At 43.5% G+C, this 22,980-nt stretch overlaps 1 protein-coding gene across 2 annotated transcripts in view; it reads right to left on the reverse strand.

Moving 5' to 3' along the window:
• Positions 1–22,980, reverse strand: part of CNTNAP2 (contactin associated protein 2) — a 1,023,642-nt gene that overhangs the window by 620,542 nt on the left and 380,120 nt on the right. Inside the window, exon 2 of one of the 2 annotated variants that reach the window (XM_081931011.1) lies at positions 22,826–22,945. The exons of the other annotated variant lie outside the window; for it this stretch is intronic. Coding sequence (XP_081787137.1) covers positions 22,826–22,945 — 120 coding nt within the window. The remainder of the gene's footprint in view (positions 1–22,825; positions 22,946–22,980) is intronic. 2 annotated transcript variants of the gene reach the window in all.

Here is a 22,980-nt window from a genome sequence, read left to right on the forward strand (position 1 = left end):
AAGCAAAAAAATTCAACCTCTTTCTTTTGTCCATGCCAAAAGAAGCAGAGGGGTTGGGGCAGTTTGTGAACCCAAGACTCACTGCAGCTCATTCCCATCGCAGTAAACTGTGGTTTATTGTGATGCCTGGACTGGCCCATGTTAGAGTTGAGCAGTCCAATATTTATTCCTAAATAAATGCCACTGAGTTCAGTGGAGTCTCTGTCTCTCAAGCATTCATAGGATTGCTGCCTAAGAAAGCTTCTATTATGGGTAGCAATGTATAAAGAGAACAGGACACACACATTCCTAACAGAATGTATAGAATTTGTATCCCAAACAGGAATAGCAATACCATTTAACAAGCATTATGTACAGCGCAATTCAAGCATCCTTCCTCAGAAATAAATCCCACTGAGTTTGGTGAGACTTACTCCCTTGTGAAGCTGCTTGGGAAAATTTGAGCCTTAGTTCAAAGGATTTGCATTCCCTTCCTGATAGGCTGTACTTGAAATTCATGATGCCACACGAAGCATGAGATAGTCTAGGATGTAACATCACTTTTGTCCGGCATATTCTGAATGCTTAAAAAGCAAACAAACAATTAAACCAAACTACAAGAACACTAGAATCATATTTGTCGGTGGCAAAAGACCTTTCTACTAGGCAGAACTGTCTGAGATTCAAGCAGGCTCTGCTGACTCATGGAGAAAGCTGTTTTGCTCCCTAGGAAACCTCACCAGCAGCAATCACTCACTAAATTGATGACAGAAGGTCTGCTTCTTCAGTTTAACCTTTGGGTATCACAGTCTATAGATGCCTCTAGCCTCTTTTTCCAGAACAAAACCTGTCACAGAGGAGGTCTTAGCAGTGCTGAATCTGAAGAGCTAAACATTCTGTCACTAACATAAACCAATCCCTGCTGTGTGTACACACAAATATGCTAGCATTTTTTACAAATGATTAAAGAGAGTGAATCAAATACATACTGCTTAAAAACAATTTACCTTTGAAGTTACAAAACGAAAAGGCAAAGTCAGGAGATTCACCCAACTACTACAGCATACCCTCCAACATTGCTCCGATGAAAAGAGGGACATTCTATGCTACATCAGAAAGCTTCTCCTGTGTTTGACCTCACCGCACATATAGACAGCATCTGCACATCAACATCGGTCATCTTGAGCCAAGTGCAACCTCTCAGCCTTACCTACCTCACAGGATTGTTGTAAAGAAAAAAAATGTGTGCTGGAAGGGATCGTGTACAACACCTTCAACAGATAAAATGGAATGAAATAAAATTTTAGCTGTACCCTGCCTTGAGTCTATGTAAGGGGAAAGGGGGTGGGTTATACATTTATATAATGTATATATAAAATGCGTATATAAATAAGTGTGAGGATAAGGAACATTTCAAAGAGTAAATCCTATTGAACTCAGTGGGACTTAGTTCTGAGTAAAAATGCATAGAATAGCAGTGTAAGGCTGCACAGTCTTCACCCAGTTACCTGGGAGTAAGCTCCATTCAATACAGTGGGACTTACTTCTCAGTAGATAGTGTAAGGCTCCATTTACAATAAATGAATAAACACTCCACATATTTCCTGAAAAAAATAAATGGCTGGCTGCTGAAGCACTGAGATTACAGAATTTAAAATGGATTAGTGACATGTTCCTTCAAAATTATGGGAAGGGCTTCTTGTGACAGCTTCACTATTTCCTTCATTTGGTGCAGAAAAATTATTTTCCGTATAAGCAGGACTCTGTTTTTGAACCTACACACACACACACACACACACCACTTTTAATTGTTCTCTGAGATATGGAGGGGAGGGAAAAGGAAAAATAGGACATTCTGGATCAAAACAGAATCCAGGATGCCTTCTGCAATTCCAGGGCTGTCCCTGGAAACTCAGGACACTTGGAGAGTCTCCTACTGCTGCTACTTCAACTGGCACTTGTTTATAATGCACCTCAAAAGTTAGGCGCTCTGCTGTGCTTGAGTTAAAGAAGTGACAAGCCCTACCCACGGGCGGTTTTGCTTTTCAACCTTCAGCAGCCCAGGACACTCTAGCTGAGTACTACAGTTCCCATCAGCACCAGGCTGGTGGGGGTGGGGACAGCTGGGGCTGGTGGAAGTTGAAGACCAAAACCTCTGGAAGGCATCAGGTTGTTTAGTCATTTAGAAGACCAAAACCTCTGGAAGGCATCAGGTTGTTTAGTCATTTAGTCGTGTCCGACTCTTCGTGACCCCATGGACCAGAGCACGCCAGGCACTCCTGTCTTTCACTGCCTCCCACAGTTTGGTCAAACTCATGTTCGTAGCTTCGAGAACACTGTCCAACCATCTTGTCCTCTGTCGTCCCCTTCTCCTTGTGCCCTCCATCTTTCCCAACATCAGGGTCTTTTCCAGGGAGTCTTCTCATGAGGTGGCCAAAGTCTTGGAGCCTCAGCTTCAGGATCTGTCCTTCCAGTGAGCACTCAGTGCTGATTTCCTTCAGAATGGATAGGTTTGATCTTCTTGCAGTCCATGGGACCCTCAAGAGTCTCCTCCAGCACCATAATTCAAAAGCATCAATTCTTCGGTGATCAGCCTTCTTTATGGTCCAGCTCTCACTTCCTTACATCACTACTGGGAAAACCATAGCTAACTATATGGACCTTTGTCACTAGATTATGGAGAAAGCTAGAGATTTCCAGAAAGACATCTACTTCTGCTTCATTGACTATGCAAAAGCCTTTGTGTCGACCACAGCAAACTATGGCAAGTTCTTAAAGAAATGGGAGCGCCTGATCACCTCATTTGTCTCCTGAGAAATCTCTATGTGGGACAAGAAGGTTCAATTAGAAGATATGGAACAACTGAATGGTTAAAAATTGTGAAAGGAGTACGGCAAGGCTGTATATTGTCTCCCTGCTTATTCAACTTAAGACAGCATCTTAAAAAGCAGAGACATCACCTTGCCGACAAAGGTCCATATAGTTAAAGCTATGGTTTTCCCGGGTTGGCCTAGGCTGGGCAAAACTATCACAAATGGGGAGCAGACATGAAGGAAAGAGGAATTATGGTGATTAAGCAATCTGTGGTCCTAGTAGTTTGGAGAGTACCAGTGTAGCCAGAGCTCAAGACTGGGGAGGTCTGGGTTCAACTTGCTTTTCAACTGAGGTAACTTTGGGCAGATCACTTTCTCCAGGCCACAGGCTTGTGTGGATCAAATGAGTTACCACCCTTCTATAACTCTGGGCTTTGTGAAATGTTACGCGTTAAATAAAAATAGAGAACATACACCAACACAAGTTCAATATTCTCAGCCAGACGATTGTCTCACACACTCTGCTGGCACATCCTCCTGGCAGTGGCGGCCCTGGAGATGTGAACTAATGTGAGGCAACGATCCAAAGGAGGGTCTCCTACTTATTTCCTACTTCTTCAGCAACAAAACTGTCCAAGACAGTTAACCAAGTCAAAGCCATGCGTGGATTTCATGGGTTTCTGCTCCCTTAAGAAGCCAGAGTGCTGCAGTGGATATTCTGCAGGATCTAAACTAAGGCTATGTCTGCTCAGCTCTCAGCTCAACCCTAAGTGACCTTTGGCCGGTTGCTTTCTCTCAGCATACGCTTCCTCAGGTGTTTGCGGTGTGTCTCTCTGTGTGTGTTAATGTCAAGCACAGCATGGGTGGGGAGGGTAGCCTAGCACAGGGTTCCTCAACCTCGCCCTCCAGATGTTTTGAGACTACAATTCCCAGCATCCATGACCACTGGTCCTGCTAGCTAGGGATCATGGGAGTTGTAGGCCAAAAACATATGGAGGGCCGAGGTTGAGGAAGCCTGGCCTAGCAAATATATTAAATACACCTTTAATCCATACTTTTCATAGGTATCCCAAGATATTATCCTTCTCCAAAGTGTCAATTCACAGTAAACTCAGAGTAAACTCTTGCAGACAGAAAAGGAAGCAAAATGAAGGAAAGCAATATTGGGGGTTGCTCAGTCTGCTTATGTGAAGGCAGTGATGACCAGCCCAAAAGGAGGCCATGTACCGTATCTTTGCTAGACACACTGAGGAGATCGATGGGAAGTTTCCTTGTACTGTTTGATCTATCACATGGTGTAATTTAGGCAAGTTGATTACTTTATTCATTTAGTCTGTGAAATGTGTAGCGTCTATTGATTTGAGGATTAAGGGCAGTTCTTCTTTAATCAGGTACATACTCTTAGCATAAGTTGGAAGAAAGTTGGATTAGTCAGAGAGTTTTCTTTGTGGAATTCTCACAGGAACCCACATCATCGTTGTTTGCTTGTTTAATATTACATCCTTCATTTAAGCACACTGTCGCAGACCAATGTATACTTCATTAAACTATTAATGAACATTCTTGTCCATTATATAACCAGAATGTTGGAGGAAAGCTGCAGGCACATTCTCTGAAATGCTACATTTCTTTGTGCAGGGATTTTATTTTCCATGAGGGAGATCATCAGCAATTAAAATTGGGCAGTACATGTAATATGGGGGAAGGCACATGCATCTGGTGGGTCCCCATCTGGCCCATGGTCCCTCCTCCCCAGCCCAGCCTACCCCACCACCTGAGCAAGTTGTGAGGAAACAGCGTATATGTGTTTTTCCATGCATGCTGCACAGAAGAAAAGTGAATTGCTTGTGGAATGCTATAGGAGAACTCAGTCAGTAGAGCATGAGACTGCTAATCTCAGGGTTGTGGGTTTGAGCCCCATGTTGCATTGCAGGGGGTTGGACTAGATGACCCTTGTTGGTCCCTTCCAACTCTACAATTCTATGATACTATGATGTCATAATGCCAGATGAAATAGCTAATCAGATCTGTCTATGTAAACAATGCCATAAAACTAATTCACTGCTTCCTGTTCTGAGTCTGAATGGGCAAACAGTTTTATTCCTATTTTAGCCTCCTTCCCATGACAAATCACTGTAAAGGTGAGAGGTTTTCATAACTGACAAGTTTTGACAAAAATCCCCTCTGCTTTTCAGCTCAGTCTCACTATTTGCATTTCCCTGCTGTTCGTGTGTGTCTTTTGTTCTCAGTTTTAGCATCCCCAAATCTATTAAATCCAGTCAGTCCCATCTTCTTGTATGATTTTTCACTGCTTAAGTTCAAATCTTTGCTTGAACTTTAAACATGAGAAAGCACAAAATGTAATGACGGCATTTTATGATTTTTCAATATGTAAGCTACATGTTTAAAGATGAATTATTATGAATTGCTATTGTATTAAATATTCTATCTTGCCCCGGAACTGTATGCAATATATATATATATATATATATATATATTTTTTATAAAAATTTTTATTAAGATTTTTTACAGATACATATTTAACAAACAAAATAGGTTTTATAACATCTTTTCATTCTATTGCGGACTCCCTCACGTCTCCCGCTTCCACTCTCATCATTAAAAACGAATTTTCCAAGCAAATTATCATCTTGTTTATACTCTTAAGTGCAATATTTAGGTTAAACTCAAATAAAAAATTATAATTTAATGGTAGACAGTTATTTCTGCTCTGGCTTCCTTGTTAGGATTCAACCAAATTACAGTACTTTTGTAAATAAATCTTAAATTTCTTCCAGTCTTCTTCAACCCTCTCCTCTCCCAGGTCGCGGATTCTGCCAGTCATCTCAGCCAGTTGCATATAGTCCATCAGCTGCATCTGCCATTCTTCCAGTGTTGGTAGATCTTGGGTTTTCCAGCTCTTAGCAATAAGTATCCTTGCCGCCGTTGTAGCGTACATAAAAAATGTTCTATCCTTCTTTAACACGTTCTGGCCGACCATGCCCAGAAGGAAGGCCTCTGGTTTCTTGGTGAAGGTATACTTAAATACCTTTTTTAACTCATTATATATCATTTCCCAAAAGGCCTTCACTTTAGGGCAGGTCCACCAGAGGTGAAAGAATGTTCCTTCATTTTCCTTACATTTCCAACATTTGTTATCAGACGAATGGTATATTTTAGCCAATTTCACTGGGGTCATGTACCATCTATATATCATTTTCATTACATTTTCCTTCAGAGCATTACATGCTGTGAAGTTCAGCCCGATAGTCCATAACCTTTCCCAGTCCTCAAACATAATGTTGTGCCCAATATCCTGGGCCCACTTTATCATAGCCGATTTAACCAATTCGTCTTGTGTGTTCCATTTCAGCAGCAAGTTATACATTTTTGAAAGTACCTTGGTCTTAGGTTCTAGCAGTTCTGTCTCCAGTTTCGATTTCTCCACCTGGAATCCTAACTTTTTATCAATCTTAAACACTTCCTTAATCTGAGCATAGTGTAACCAGTCTCGCACTTTATCTTTCATTTTCTCTAAACTCTGCAGTTTCCAATTGTCTCCATCCCTTTCTAGTATTTCCCAATATTTTGGCCAATTGGCCTCCATATTGGGTCTTTTTCGGGCCTTGGCCTCCAAAGGTGACAGCCACCTCGGTGTTTTGTTTTCTAATAAGTCTTTGTATCTTGTCCAGACATTAAATATTGCTTTTCTGACAATATGGTTCTTAAAGACCTTGTTGATCTTAACCTTGTCATACCATAAATATGCATGCCATCCAAATGCATTGTTAAAACCTTCCAAATCCAGCACATCCGTGTCCTTATATATATATATATATATATATATATATATATATATATATAAAGATATGAAACTCAAACACAGTATTATCATCAAAAACGGCAGCATTCCCATTAAATCTGCCTAACAGCGAGCTCAATTAGAATAAATCCCCATGGTAGGGGACACATTTCTCAGTGCTCATTGCCCTGCCAGCCTTCTTAATGGAGCTCAGCGCCAAATCAATGATCTGTCTGCCCTAATGAACAAAAGCAGAGGATGGCAAGAGCTGATAGCAAAGCAAGATGAACAGGCTCTGGGAGCCAATCAGCTGCCGTTGGAGGAGCCGGGCAAGGTCTCCCTAGAAAGAGTTGCCACCAGCAAACAAGCATTTAGTAGCTTCAGTTATTTTAACTGACACATCACAGTGAGCTATGCCTGAACCATCTGCTCTGCTTCCCAGTTACAAATGAAAACATGCAACAACAAAAACCCCACAGACAACAAACCACAACCCTCATTCACAACTGTATCAGAAGGGAATTTCAGCTGTGTTCTGAAAGGGGTTTAAAAAGGCCTTATGCAACGTCTCTATCAAAAACTTGCTGGCGGGCAGGAAACCATCTGGGCTTTTTAGATGGAGGGCTGAGGTGAGACGGCCACAGGAAAGGCTGGACTTTGGCAGCCGACAGCGACTGCAGAGACTGATGGAAGCATTAGGTCAGCTTATATTAGGCAAATTATCTTCTGGTTGTCTTAGCAGAGGCCAGGGAAGAAGGAAACCAGTTTCTCTTAGTTCTCCTTGGTGATGGGTAGATTCATACCTACGCAGTTTAACTGCCTCCCAGGTCACACTATGCAGCAGAGACCCTGGTTTGTCCTGTTCTTTCACCTGTTATCATCCTCTTTATTCTGGAACCTTCAATGGTGAACTACAAAAAGTTTTGTAAAAGTCAAATTCTACAGTATCTACCCATATGCCAGAATGATGCTGCATCATCACCCCATAGCGTCTAGTGGGGAACCGGGGGCGGGGGGATTTTTGACCTGTCACAATCTCCTCCTACCCCATGGGCCAATTTTGACAGGGGGGCAGGACAACTCACCCGTCAATCACCTGGCATCATTACACCAGGTGAGGCAGCCCCACCCACCTATCAAAGTTGACTCACAAGGGTTGGGGGAGACAGTGGCCAAGCAAGATCAAACTTTTGGCACATCATTAATAATCCACCTCACTTCATACAGTCTCTATGGACCATTGCTTTCTTTTGTCCAAAGACAATAGCTTATAATCTTCAGGATGTTAAAGAGTAGCTTCTCAAGGAAAACTGAAGGACCAGAAAGTTGGACTTTGTGCCTGATCCACAACCACTTGAGCAGTGTGCTCTGAAAATGGCCTCTTATCTAATTTCAGGGTGAGCAGCCATTGCGCTGTCCACTGCAGCGCTTCCGGCACACCCCACAGTGCCACACCATCTTCGTGGGGTCATTACTGCTTCATCTGGCCACTGCAGTGGCCAGAAGAAGCAGTAATGACCCCACGAAGATGGTGTGGCACTGTGGAGGCTCATGTTCAAATCCAGCCAATCTGTGGGGGCTTGGGGAGCGTGGCCTGGGAAGTGGAGCTGAGGGATGCAGTCTTCACTCAGGTCTGCTTCCCAGGCATATGTTCCAGCCAGCGCTGAACTCGGCAGCTCAGTTGTCCGGGAGCATCACCCGCCTGGCCCTCCCTTTATTATTTTGCTTGTTTATTTAACTTTTTCCTTTTCAGATTATTGGGTTTGCTATGGCTTTTAAATGGTGGCCACATTCGGAGCCGGGAAGGAATTCTCCTTGCACTGCAGGTTTGACCTTCTCCATAGCATTGGTCACAACTTTGGAGTTTAGGGCTTGGGTGGAATCCTAATCAGGGGAGGGTGAAGTGGTGACACCCCCCCCCCCAACTTTGCAGCTGAGCATGCAATATACTTAGCCAATGATATAATTCTGCTCACATGACATGCAGAGAACAAGGTGCAGAGCAGTTCTCTTAGGACGTCTTGCCTAGCTCTCCCCACAGCCTTGGTACCCAGCTGTGGTTTTTGGGTTCACCAGCATGTATTTCTGTTCTAGCAGAGATATACAGAACAGCAATCAGCATTTAAGTTGTCATCATCATAATCTTATGCATTACACCAAATTCCCTTCTTTCGTTAATACTTGGCAGTGAATGATTGCTCAGAAGCAACACAAGGATTATTAAACCAAGGGTTTTAAAAATCAGTTAATCACAAAGACCTCTCAATTTTAAAGTTAATCTACCTTGGAAATAATAAGCTAGCTCTATCAAATTGCACACCATTGTTAAGAAGATAGGCCTGAATGATTCTTCTCCCTACAATAACAGTGAGGAAATAGGAGAGGCAATATTTCCTATTTAAAAATAAATACCACTAATACAATAAATGGAGATTGACTAGTTCAATTTTATTCCCTTTTTGTCCTGTTCCCATTTCCTTAGATAGACTGTTGAACAAAAATGCCCCCCCACCTTGAAAATGTTTCTGGGGATCCAGCTGTGCCTAGGGAGGACCTGATCCGCAGCAGCGCTGTGGCAGTTGAAGGTTCTACGGGGGGAGCCCTTCCAAACAATGAGCTCTCAGGAAGTGCATTCCGTGCATGGCCTGTGGTGAAGTATTCGTGGTGTTTTCAAATTTTAGAATTGGGGGAGGCCACTGTGTATCTGCAGTGTTATTGATTTGGGGAGGTGGGCAAAGTGAATAAGCTGCCGTTGGACGCTACACTCACCCACCCCCCCACCCACCCCCACCCACCTGGGAATAGAAACTGCATTTTCTGTCTTTTCCTAGCACAGCACACATCTCTGGAGCCCTCGCTTTGTTACCACTTGGCACACAGCAGCAAGAATGAAAAGGCAATGAGGAGGAAGACCGGCAGACAGCAGAGAAAAAGAAACAGTAACTCAAAGGCAATAGTAAATCAGACATAGAAGGTCATATCTAGCTGATATGTGACAGTAGGCCAAGCTAAAATTAGAACTTGGCTTAAACTTACCTGTTGCCATGGTATTGTTTATGCTATATTTACGTTTTTATTAACAGAAGTGCTGATCACACATCAAGTAGCCAATGTATATTCAGCATAGGTTGTTTTTCCTTGAGTCTTTGTCGATTAATCATATAAATATGAGATTCATGCCTTTTTATGGTGTGCAGATCCTTGGTGCTTAAACACATTTGTGCCTCACTTCAGCGTGAACAACTTTTTACTATCTTTCCATTTCTGGCAGCAGTGCCGACTTGGGCCTCAGCTTGTGGGTGCCCAGGGCACATGCCCCAGGCCCTGCGACATCATGACGTGATGTCATGATGTCACGTCATGTCGCCATGTCATGACGGTGAGGCGCATGTGCGCTCTGGTGCCATGGTGGCAACTGGGCCAGGGCTTGCAAGCTCCACCAGAGCGCCAGAGGTAAAGCGGTGGCTGGTGGTGGCATTGGGTGGCGCGTGACAGCAGAAAGGGGTGGAGCCCGGGTACCCACAGTGAGAATTTTGTGGGTGCCAGGGCCCCCTAAGAGTTGGCGCCCCAGACCTCTGGCAGTGATTTAATGCCTTTGGGGTCACCCCCAGAACCTTGTGCTGTTGTGATGGCATCACAATATTGTTTAGATCTTTGTGGTGACAGAACACTACAGATGGCCACTTCATGGACAAGTGATGATTTCACTATTGTGAAATCACTCTCCCTGGCACCGGGTGCAGCTGCTGTGTATGGTGCCCAGAGCACCCATGACCAGAATGGGATGGAGGGAGGTATTTGGGGTGAGTCACATGCTAATGGGCATTTTGAACCTCACAAACCTGTTTCTGGCCACATGACATACCTGATGCTTGATGGCAGAAGTGGGCATTTGACTGCTGGAAAGAAACCAGTTGCCTAATAATCCCTCCTGCCTGTATTGGGGCTGCACTGAACTGTCAATGATTGTTTCTCAGTCATTTCATCCAGCACTTAATTATTGTCTTGTCTTGGTTATATTTCTGGGAAGAGAAGAAATCTAGGATTACCTTCTGGATTCTACCTTACTGGTAGAAATGAAACTACAGTACTTCAAAGCAAGACCCTTCACCCCTAGTCTTGTCAGGGGGTGCAAGATACCATGGCCCCTGAAAACAGAGATTTGTGAAAATGTTGAGAGAAAATTCACTGGTGTAATCTTTAGGAGCAACTCTAAAATACAGATCAAAATAGATATAATGACCTGATTCCTTCTTGCAAGGGTATGTATGAGCATGTCTTATGTTTGCAAACACTGAGACTTTTAAATTATATTTCATTATGAAATAACAAAAATGTTACATTTAGGGACAGAGTCTGTTATAAATTACAAATGGAATGTAAGTTTATTTAATCATAATCTTCCTTTTCTCAACATTTATAAAGAACAATACTGTGGTACCTCAGGTTAAGTACTTAATTCGTTCCAGAGGTCCGTTCTTAACCTGAAACTGTTCTTAACCTGAAGCCCCACTTTAGCTAATGGGGCCTCCCGCTGCTGCCACGCTGCTGGAGCACAATTTCTGTTCTCATCCTGAAGCAAAGTACTTAACCTGAAGCACTATTTCTGGGCTAGCAGAGTCTGTAACCTGAAGCGTATTTAACCAGAGGTACCACTGTACCTAGAAAGCTATATGCAGGTATTCTACCAATTTTTGCCTGCTGGGAAACTTGGCTTGAGAATATTAATAGCTAGCTTGTTCCTAATTGTCTAGATCAGGGGTCAGCAAACATTTTCAGCAGGGGGCTGGTCCACTGTCCCTCAGACCTTGGGGGGGGGCGGACTATATATTTTTTTGGGGGGGGAGGACGAATTCCTATGCCCCACAAATAACCCAGAGATGCATTTTAAATAAAAGCACACATTCTACTCATATAAAAACACGCTGATTCCTGGACCACCTGCGGGCCCAATTTAGAAGGCAATTGGGCCGGATCCGGTTCCCAGGCCTTAGTTTGCTCTAGACTGCTAGTTCCCCCAGGCCCACCTTGAAGCTGTGTTTATACACTCATCACACTCAGCCTTTCTGTGCTCTCCCATCTTCTGAAATCTGTTTTTGCTGGGGGCCCCTGACAATAGTAGGCCGAATGGCCTTCCTCAATAGCTGGCCATTGGTGCTGCCCTTTCAAGGCCTGTGTTTTCTCTTTATACCATGTTTGTGCTAGTCCACTGTCCTACCAGCCCAGCTCTGCCCATGCTCCATGGGGAGGCAAGCCTTGGAGGCAGGCGGGCAGCAGGGCAAGCACGCAAGAGGCCAGAGGGAGCAAGAGGGAGCTGCGTTTGTGGAGATGGGGGCCTTGAGGAAGAAGGGGGTGTCCGTGTGGGCAAGTGAGAGAGGGCAAATGAGCTGGGTTTGCCACAGCGGGGGCTGAGCCAGTGGGGGGCCAGAGAGATGGGCTTGTGGCCGCCGGGGGAGTCCAGTGAGCGGGGAGTGGCCTGGTGGGGAGGCAAGCTGCAGTTTGATGGGGAGTAGGGGAGGGACTTGGAGGAGGGGCGTCATAAAGGGAGGTGGGTGAGCAAAGGGAGCAGGGGCATCAGCACACATGGAGACTCCAATCTTTTAACTTTCTCCTGCTTTTGATATTGCTTCTTGTTTATCATGGTCTTCTGCAACTTTGTCTCCTTTTTAGTTGTGAGATATATTGCCTGTTCACATTTTGCTTTCTGCCTGTCTTGTCAGTTTTCAGTAATATTTTTGAAGGCCATTTCTTGTTCCTTTCATTCTTTTTTTAAAAATGGAGGCCACTAAGCTTCTGTTCTTATCTTGTAACTCTTTTGATTTTAGACTTTGTCTGCAGATGATCCCATCATGCTTGTGTGACTTTAACTCCCATGTTGACGCTCTTTCTCGACTTCTATTTCTCTGACACATCATCTGGCAAATTTCATAGCAGATGCCGACTGTCTTTGATGCAAGGTTTCTGTTTTGTGATCAGTCATGGGCTTGCCTTTACATTAGCTCTCTTTTTTGTACCACTTATTTAGGCTATTTCCAAATCATGTTTATCTGCTTAAAATCTCCAAATTCATCCCTGTGTAGCTGCTTCTGAAGACAAGTTCAATTACAGAATGAATGTTTCCTGTTCCCTCCTCTTCCCCCGTCACCTCCTGCGTGCCCATCAATGGTGTCCAAGTGTCCGGACTCCCTTCAGGCTTGGCCCAAGGACGGCAGACTCCAAAGGAAGATAGGGAAGAATGGGAACCGGGGAGAGGCTGGAAGACCTGGAGACCCCTCCCCTACTTGCTAGCTTTCAGGGACCGCGCTGAGGAGGGCTGTACTGTACTGAGGAAGAATGGTGGGAGCCACCCCCTCCCCCTGATCCTGATCCCAATGCTGAATATTATTTAAGGCCAACAATGCCTCAGGAATATCCAGTGGATTTGTCAGGCTAAATATTGAATCAAACATTGCCTGAACAATTAATTTTCATGCTGTGATTCAAAAACTTTCACAAAAAGGCCAGTAAATCTCTTTTTTAAAGTAAGTAGTAAGTTTATGTGCCTTTCTTTACTAATACTAATGTTCCAATGAGCTGGTCTGCATTGCAATATAAAAGGATGTTTCAATGTAAATTCTTTTTCCTTATCTGTATTGTAGCACAAACAAAGATGCTCAAATCATATGTGCTTTCTTATCTCCAATCCTCTTTTCTTTTATTCATATTTATCACAAGGCCTTAAATGCAGAAGATTAACAGAGCCCTCCACTCCCCCCCCCCCCATCTTCCATACCCCCTTTTGACCTTTCAGGCTACAGCTCATGGCATAAAACAGTAGTGGATAAAAACAGAATGATTCCTGTTTACCACAGACAAGCTGATAGAAAAGTGTTGTTTCTACATCTGCAGTCACTTATGATACAGAAGCTGGTTAGCCCATTTTAATTTTTTTGGGTGGGCGGTTTATCACAGGCAGGTGCTTCTGTTGCCACAGCTGGTCACAACATTGGATCTTTCTTTCTTTCTTTCTTTCTTTCTTTCTTTCTTTCTTTCTTTCTTTCTTTCTTTCTTTCTTTCTTTCTTTCTTTCTGGTTAGTGGGGGATGTAGATGAGTGACTTGAGGGGTCAGAACCACAGAAACCTGTCAACTTCTGTCAAGTTCTGTCCACTGTGGGGAGGAGGGCAAGCAGCAGGAAAAAAAATGTCTGACCACTGTCTCTCAGTCTAACTTACCTCATAAGGTTGTTGTGAGGAGAACATGAGGAGGGAGAGAACCATGCATACACTCTTGAACTGCATTTAGCAAAGTTGGGAAATAGATTTAATACTAAATAAAGAATAAATTAATCAAAGGAGAGAGCGCAATGCCACAGTGTACCCTCCTTTAAGGTTGCTTCAGTTCCAGGGAAATCTCAGAGACTAGATTAGTTCCAATGGGAATGACATAACAGAAGCCACTCTCTGCTGTTTCTCTCTTTCGCAACTTTATAATTCTTGAATAATGCCTCTTTGCATGATCACTCTGGCTGTGGTTGCCATTCTTTCTTGCCCTGACAGAGTTATTCAACTCCACCGCAGAATCATCAATATAAATGTACTTAGTGAACTAGTAAGGTAATTATGATTATTCAAATTTGATAAGTACCAGGCTTTTGGGGTTTTTTTGTTTGTTTAGATGTAGTTGTCCAGGTTTATGTGGGGAATTTGCAAGGCAAGGGAACTGAACTCACAAATTACTGATGCTGAGGATACTGTCTTCTTTAGGCTGCAGTCTGCACTCGTTTCTTAGGAGCCACATCTACTGACACTTCTCAGCAAACATACAAATGCATCATGTTTCCCTTTTCTCTATCCCCTGTTTTATATTGTGAGCTGGTTTAGGTAAGAAGAGATTTCCCTTTTGTAGCAAGGACTGACTAATTTATTAGATTTCTTTAAAGCATTTCACAAAGAATGTATCTATAAAAGGAGCAACATCCATCACCAAACTAGGCGTCTCAGTTCCAAATCTGAAAAACTGGAATTGTAGAAAGGCATGGCTGTTGGAACAGTGCATGCAGGTGAGGCAATTCTTACATTTAACAGTATGACAAAAATAATAAGCATAATGTTAGGTGGTGGGAAGTATATATTTAAGGTAAATTCCTTCCATTTTATTCCAAGGTTCTTTTAACAATACTTGGTATTTTTGCAAACCTCAGGATTCTCTTTGTAGCATGTGGATCCCTTCTCTAGTTCTCAGTGGTCCCTTTTTGGTTCTAGTCCTGTTAGGACTTACCATCTGTCTGAAGGAGTTGTTTTCTGTCTGAAGGAGTTGTAGAAGTACAGATGGGAGCACATGAACCTTGTTGAAGCCACGTGGCCATTTTGTCCCCAAAATGTGTCACACAGTTTCACATCAGTGAAGCCACAACTTCCACACTGGATTTCACTTTGGACAGAATTCTGCTGCAAAACTATGCAGAAGAGCACTGAAGAGAAGCGCAATAACTCTACATTCTATGTAGTATCTAATAGAAAACAATCTGTAGGACTCTAAAAGGGAGAGGCAGGCTCTTCTCTATTAGTCCAGATTAAATGCTTAAAAGGGGCTTGGGCTGGCATTGTGATGAGTGCTACCAATTCTATGATAATCTGGAAGCCCTCAAAGTTGCTCTCTCTTGCTCATCTTCCAATCATTACAATGCAAATGGTGCTACAATGTCTGCAACTCTCTACCATTTGCTGCAGAGTTAAAATATTTTACGTTACTAAAATAGCAGCCCCAATCACCACCAAATGCAAAGGTAATGTATATGCTATTAGACAAAGTACCTGATCCAGCAAATAGTTAAAACACTTCTAAAGGATGACCTAACAGCACTCCAGGAAAACTGCCCTTAAATTTTAATTGAAATCGCTTAAAATAATAGAGGCAATTCGTATTTATTACATATAATAAAAGACATAATTGCATTACTTTCTGGAGCACTTTGCAGCAACAATTGGTGTATGACAGTGCAAGGAGAAGACACTGACAATTATTTCCTCAAGCTGAGCTCCCCCCCCCCCACTTTTAAAACAAACCCCACAGGATAAAAGCTCTGTGTAGCTGAAGGAAGATGGGCTATAACACGGCATCCTAATTTTGCCAGATATCTGTTTCAATTATTTTTAAGTGTATTACTTATAATACTATTCAGGGATGTAGGTAAATAAAGTGAAGTGGTAGAAGCAGAGGACCATCTTGTTAAAGCTCGGATGAGACTGTGAGAAGAGCCTTCTGGATCTGGCCCGGGACCCACCTAGTCCAGCCTCCTCTTCTCCCAGGGGCCAACCAGAAGCCTGGGGGAAACCCTCCATGAATCTATCTAATCCTCTCTTCAAGCCGTCCAGGCAGGGGGCCATTGCTGCCTCCTGCCGGAGGGAGCTCCACAATTTAACTGTGTGATGTGTGAAGAAGCACTTTTTAAAAAATCTGTCCTGAATCTATCAGCATTCAGCTTCACTGAATTGCCATGAGTTGGGGGGAGGGCTTTTCTCTACCCACTTTCTACATGCCATGCACAATTTTATAAACTTCTACCATGCCCCACTTACTTGCCCTTTCTGTGAACCACGGAGTCCCAGATGTTGCTCTACCCCTTGTTCATTTGGGCTGCCCTTTCCAATTCTACAATATCATTTTTTAGGTGAGGCAACCAGAACTGTGCACCGTATTCCACATGCAGGTCGCAGCAGAGATTGGTATAACCACACCATGATATCAGCAGTTCTGTTTCCATTCCTTTCCTTAGGATTCCTAGTGTGGAATTTGCCTTTCCCACAGCTGCCCCACCCTGGTTAACCCTTTCATCAAGCTATCTACTACGACCAGTCCTGGTCCCAGCAGCACCTGTTCAGACCCCAAGAGTGTAGAAGTGAAATTATGATTTTTTGCCACCACATGCATCCATTTGCATTTGTTTACCTTGAAATGCATTTGCCATTTTACCTTCCATTCACTCAGTTTAGAAAGGTCCTTTTTCTTTTAAAAATCTCTTTTTCTTTTAACAACCTCGAACCATTTAATATCATCAGCAAACTTGGCCACCTCACTGCTCACCCCAAGCTTGTTTGTGAACAAGTGGAAAAGCCCAGGGCCCACTTGTGACCCTTGGGGGGCTCCACTTTCAACATCTCTCCATTCAGAGGACACTTTGCATCCTGCAACTTAAACTGAGGGGGGAAGTTAGCTTTGAAGATACATCTTCTGCATCAAATGACATTGAAAGCCTTCCATGCATATTACTAACAGTGGAGGCAAATTTATATGGTAGGTGCTACTTGGACAAATTATGAAAGGGATTTCAAGAGGAAGCACAATGGGGATTAGCAAAGGGAGGCACAAATTTGTAAACTGCCACAATAGTTTTTCCTAGTGCAAATTTGGTGGTTCCTGTTTGTGGGGGGACTGTCCAAGGAATCTGGAGGAAAGTAAGACTGGCTATGCCAAAACCCAATGAGAATCACCTTGAGATCTGAAGGTAAGGCATTCCACAGGGAGCGTGTCACTACCAAGAAGGCCTTACCATAGAAGCAGAGAAAATGATGCATAAAGTATTTATCTGTTACATTTATACACCACCTTTCTAATTATTTAAGTTATACAAACTAGGTAGATTTGCGTAAGTCAAAGAATTAAGATTTGTGCTGTGAAGCTGTGTGCCAGCATCAGGAGACACATTGTCTTTACGTTTCATAAGGCTGATGCATACACTCCATGATGGCTGAGTTTATGTGGAATGCAAAACTGAAGCAAAACAATGCGTAGAGGGAAGCAAATGTTTCCTCTTATTTTCCCTGCAATTAGTGGTTTTTTGTCAGTCCTTTCCTGTTAACACAGATGTGCTTTGCGGCATACTGGATTTCTCACAAAAGAAAAGATTATCATTAATAATATGCTTCATCATACTGAGTAACTCACAATTGCTTGCAAATAATAAAAGTCTAATTGTGAAGACTGAAATGGGGCTAATAGCTGCACTCTTCTGTTTGGAAGGGGGAAAAGAAAAAAAGGGGGGCTTAATTTTAATCCCATTATCCCCCCCCCCACTCCACCACCATCCAGCATTTCAGTGAAATGCTAGATGGTTATAATGCTAAGCTAATAGCTTTACTGTTCCCTGCCAACGTTGTCAGGGAGAAAGGACTTCTGTGTCAGGTAGCTTACTTTGGTCATCTTTGCTCAATACAAACATGGATAAGAAATTAGTTTGCAACTACGGATAGATACACCCCCCCCCCCAAACTATCTAACATAAATTGCGACAAAGCGTGTTCTTTTTCACAGAGAGCACGTGTTGCGGTGGGGTCTGACAGGCCACCCCTCTGTTGCTGGGCGGGTTAGTATGGATGACCATCTGCAGTGATTGAGTGGTTGGGTTACTGGGCAAATTTTGGTCTTGCCATTTAGGGGGATGGACCAAAGGTTATGAAATCAAGTCACGCAGCACTGACTGGGCTCTTTTGCTGCATGCATTGGTTCACCCGCCCACCCTCCCTAATCTAGGGCTATCGTGTTGACCTTGCTATGCCTGTCATGGGGTCATCTGCTTTGGGGGCAGAGGCCGGGTAGGAATTGTGTCCATTTGGCTGATTGGCTGGTGCCATTTCGTTTTTGCCTACTGCGTAGCAAATTGTCACAACTTGTAAGGTTACGGTTAGGCATTGGTTAAAAAATTGGTTGGTGGAGGGGTAAGGATTGGCGGTGCCTGCCCCTCCAATGCTGCTGCGGAAAGGGAATTCCGTTAAAGGAATCCGGAGCTTGCCATTCTTTCGTCCGTACCCCTGAAGGGGGCTTAGGGCCGCACAAGCCCCTGGGAGCATGCGGGGGGGGGGGGGAGAGGGTCTGGTGCCTGGCTCCATGCTCTCCCCAATATTGTTTTCCCTTACTGGCTTTCGCTGGAATCCAGAAGTCAGTTCTGTCCCTGGGCGTGCGGACAGATAGTCATAACCAATGCCTTAGCAACCACTCACATTTATGTATTTTAATAAAGTTGTGGCCAAAATTATGCCAAAAACCTTAAACAAAAATTATGTGTGAATTGTGAATTATTTAGGGGCGGCTTGGGGGACCTCAACATGCAAACTCCCTTCACAGCCAATGGAAAAAGTTAGTTGCAGCTAACAAGTTCTAAGGAAAGCCACAAGTCACTTCATCTAGGCTTAGACCATACAGTAATATGTTCCAGACAAGGGTGAGGGCAGCAAAAAGAGGGAAAGCTCAGGCAAACGGGGGGAAATGAGGGAGCCCCCCTCATTTTTGCATATGTTTAAGCAACTGCTTAAATACAGTGGTACCTCAGGTTAAGAACTTAATTTGTTCCGGAGGTCCATTCTTAACCTGACACTGTTCTTAGCCTGAAGCACCACTTTAGCTAATGGGGCCTCCTGCTGCTGCTGCGCCGCCGGAGCATGATTTCTGTTCTCATCCTGAAGCAAAGTTCTTGACTTGAAGCACTATTTCTGGGTTAGCGGAGTTTGTAACCTGAAGCGTCTGTAACCCGAGGTACCACTGTATAGGAGCTTTACCACAAAAAGTTGGCAATCCTAACTGAGGAAGAGAAAATATCTGTTTTACAGAGTAGTCAAAGTATGTACATTCTAATGCATATTCACGATTTTGAGATTATGCTATGTCCAATAAAGACACACTAAAAGAGAGAGAAATATTTAAGATTATGAATTATATCCATTTTAATGTGTAAATGAAGCTGCATTTACGGCACACTGACCAATTTCTGCTAAATTCCTAAGCCCATGTTGGAACATCTTGATGAGGCTATTAGTGCCAAGTGCTGCTCTTTACAGCATTCCCTCTGAAATCCAGAGAGAAGGTCAAAGTTAGCAGGCTGTCTGGCTTGGGCATAAGCCCCTATCACCTTTTGGATATTTAAGTTCATGCTTATTACTGTCCAGTACCTACAAGTATCCTAAATATATAGAATTTTTACAGATGAAAGCTTATAGTGTTTGGTAGGTGCTTCAGAAACATATGTTTAACAAAACTCTTAATTGCTACAATTTAATGAAGATTTAGAAGAAGAGGATAAAAGATTCAAATTATCTGGCAGATGAAACAGAAAACAAAAACAATATTGCAATGTTTATTAACTATGTTCCCATCAATAAATGTGGTTCAAAGGGAAGGGAAACACGCCTGTGCTTTCTGTGTCTATAAATAAGGTTCTTTGAAAGCCATATTTATGTTGATCCAAGGTTATGTGGGATCAAAACACAGATGCCAAACATGCATTGCTTTTCTCCTTCATTCAACAGATTTCCTTAAATCTAATGCTATTATTCACATCGATTCCAACTGGGGCAATGAGGAGCTGGGTGAATGTGAGAATTCTTCCAAGGTTCAACTGCAGAAGAATCTGGGGACTCATCATTCTTGCCTCTTGCATTAGGCCCCGGGACACTTGCTTCTGGGCAAACTTCTTTGGCACTCCTATGCAATGCCATAATGCTGCCCCTTTGCTTATCCCCACACCTTTGGTCTGGGTGGTCCTTGTGGGTGTGGGGAAGTGTGAGGCTGCTAATGATATGCAGGGCGTCACCACATATTTAGCCTTCCTGGGACACAAGGAGACAGGAGGCTGCTACTTGTTCTGGGAGCTGTGACTCAGCCGCATGTAGAATTAAGAAGCACTGGACACAGAGTGGAAAAGAAGCACCAAGTTTCATTTCAAGAGTTGGAATCCTTTACAGACCAGTGAAGTCTGACTGGGGAGGCCACCCACCTGTCAACACAGTGGTGTCACATGACCCTTTTACGCATCAGGGGTTTTGCAGGAACCACCAGTCTGCTGATCATCAGGTCTTGCTGAGTCTCTCACAGAAAAATTCTGCTTTGAGACCACTTTGCAACCATCAGCCGATTACAGGTAAATTACAGGCAGATATGCCAAGGGTTTTGTGCTATGCACTTTTAAATTTTGATTATTATTTAAATAAACATCTATAACTTCTTTATTTTTTGGCAAGATTTGATTAATTTTTCAGGCACAGCAAACTCTTCTGAGGCAAAATTATGCTAAATTTCAGAAGGAAGCTCCAGTCCTGCAAAAGCAGCATTTGTAGTTTCGGGATAGATAAAAAAAGGAAATCAGTTTATCTCTCCATGTGCTTTCTGTGCAATTGGTCTGAGAGGAGCAGGCCTGAATGGAGTGTCCTTAGGTCAGAAACCTGCCAAATTGTGGACAAATAGGTCCAGGTGTTGTTTTGTGCCAGGTGCTTTTAAAGGTTTATTGAGAGGAGAACTAAAAGGGATTCACTTTTCTCCCAGTGGTTTTCTTTGTGGGCTCTGATTTTATGGCATCACTTAGATTCCTTTAATGGTACTGCACAAAGAGCAGCAAGGGCAGTGGTTTGATTTGAAGAGGAGGCTGCTGTTGAGACCTTGACTTCCCTTCCTCCCGCAAACCCTCCATGGTCACTTGCAGAAGCGTTTTTCTGCTTCTGCTGCTTCTCCACTGGTGTGCTTCTTGCCCTGACCCCCCCCCCCCTTGGCTGCCTGCCTTGGTAGCCAATCAGAAAGAGACTCCAGCCCTCTGGTGGAAGTCTGAGGCACTGCATCACCAGACAGCTCTGGCCCAGCTGTCCATCACAGTCACCAACTCATCAGGGGCTTCCCTCTGCCACCTATTTCATTTATGCATCTTATAAAAAATATTTATAGACCTCCCTTCATACAAAAAAAATCAGGGCAGTGTGCAAAATATACAAAAAGGAGAAAATACAATTTCAAACATTACAGAATAACCATATAAAGAACTGGCTCATCTTTAAACTACTGAATAGGCCTGTTTGCCTAAACAAACAACCCCCAAGAGTCACCTGAAGGTTAGAAGCAAGGATGCTGGCCAAACCTCTGCTAGCACAGCAGTGCTTTTGTTCTGGGGGGATGCTGGGGGACGCATACCCCTAAGCATTATGTGAATGTAGGTTTGGCCTCATTGAGGGGCAGTATTTCAATATGAGTAGAAAAATGAGAGTACCTTTAAATATATATATATATATATTGGGGGAGCACAACAGCCCAGTATCCCATTGCATGGGTCCTAGTTCAGGGTTGGGGAACCTTTGGACTGCAAGCCAACCTTGTCTCACTGGGAGTCTGATTTGGTGCAGGAGGTCATCTCCCTCAAACAACACCCACATCTCCATCAGCTGGCGTCACCCCTGACGCTGATTTAACCCCTGTGCAGCAGCCAGCAAGCAGGAGTTAGATGCTCCTCACTTTGACTGTGCATGCCTGGTTCCTCCTGGGAAAAGGCACATGAAGCGAAAGCAAGCAGAGCCTGGGGGTGGGGGGTTTCTGACATAGCTGCTCAAGGTAGAAGTCCCTTGCAGAACAGGTGTCTGCACAAAAGCAAGTAAGGTGGTTACACACCCCTGTTGGAGCCAGCTGAAATTCTGTAATGGGGAGGGGGGGGCTAACCATGCTCCTCCAGGTGACCTCAGTGATCAAGCTGGGATATAAGGGCTCACCCAGGCCTTAAGAATATGCTGGTCCCAGTTGTCCAAGCATTTGTATATCAACACAAGATCCTTGAACCTGGTCCAGTAGCAAAGGAACAGCAAGTGCCTAGAAAGGGGAACTACCTGGAAGACTTGGGTGTTTGCTCTCTATGCCCTCATATGGCCCACTGAAGCAATGGGAAGGCCTAGGCTAAGCAGCTGCTTTGGGTATCAGGAAGGTATGCAAGTTTGCCATTTCCTTGCTGCTGTGGCAAACTGTGCAAAAGGTTTGCTACAAACGAGGCTATTTTCTCTCTTGAGAGACCAAATAACTTTAGGGAGAACAGAACATTAGTAATTCCTCCCAAATATTTTTGTTTTGTTCAAAAACATGGGCCTGAAAGAGAGGGGTGTTGATGACGCATGATGTGCTACAACAGGGTCATCTGACAGGCGCTCCAACTTATTGCATATGCTGCACATGAGCAACAGTCATGCTCCAGCTTTTTGGATGGTGAACATGTCACTAAGATTATATATTACTTGCTGGATTTGCATCTCACCTTTTTATCTTTTTAGGTAGCTTACATAGCACATTATATTTCCGCTGAAATTTCATAAGTATTGCAAGTAATTTATTCCAATCTGTGGTGTCAGTCCTAAGCTTCCTAAAAGCACCTTTTTATTTTTGAAAGTTTCATTACCAACCTATTATGCTGTGAGTAGTGGATACTTCTTGCAACTGTCGTGTGCACAAATCTCTTACCTCCTCGTTTGTTTAGCTTTGCGAAACCTGGTGCATAACTGTTGGATGCAGACGGCATAGATGACGAGCTGCTGAAGAAGGAGGGGGCCAGGCCTGAGACCAAGGGCTCCTCACATTTTTCTGAAAGACAAAGAAGAAGAGTGTTGTTTCAGGGA

Source organism: Podarcis melisellensis, assembly GCF_964234715.1.
Source record: "Podarcis melisellensis genome assembly, chromosome: 12".
NCBI lineage: Eukaryota > Metazoa > Chordata > Lepidosauria > Squamata > Lacertidae > Podarcis > Podarcis melisellensis.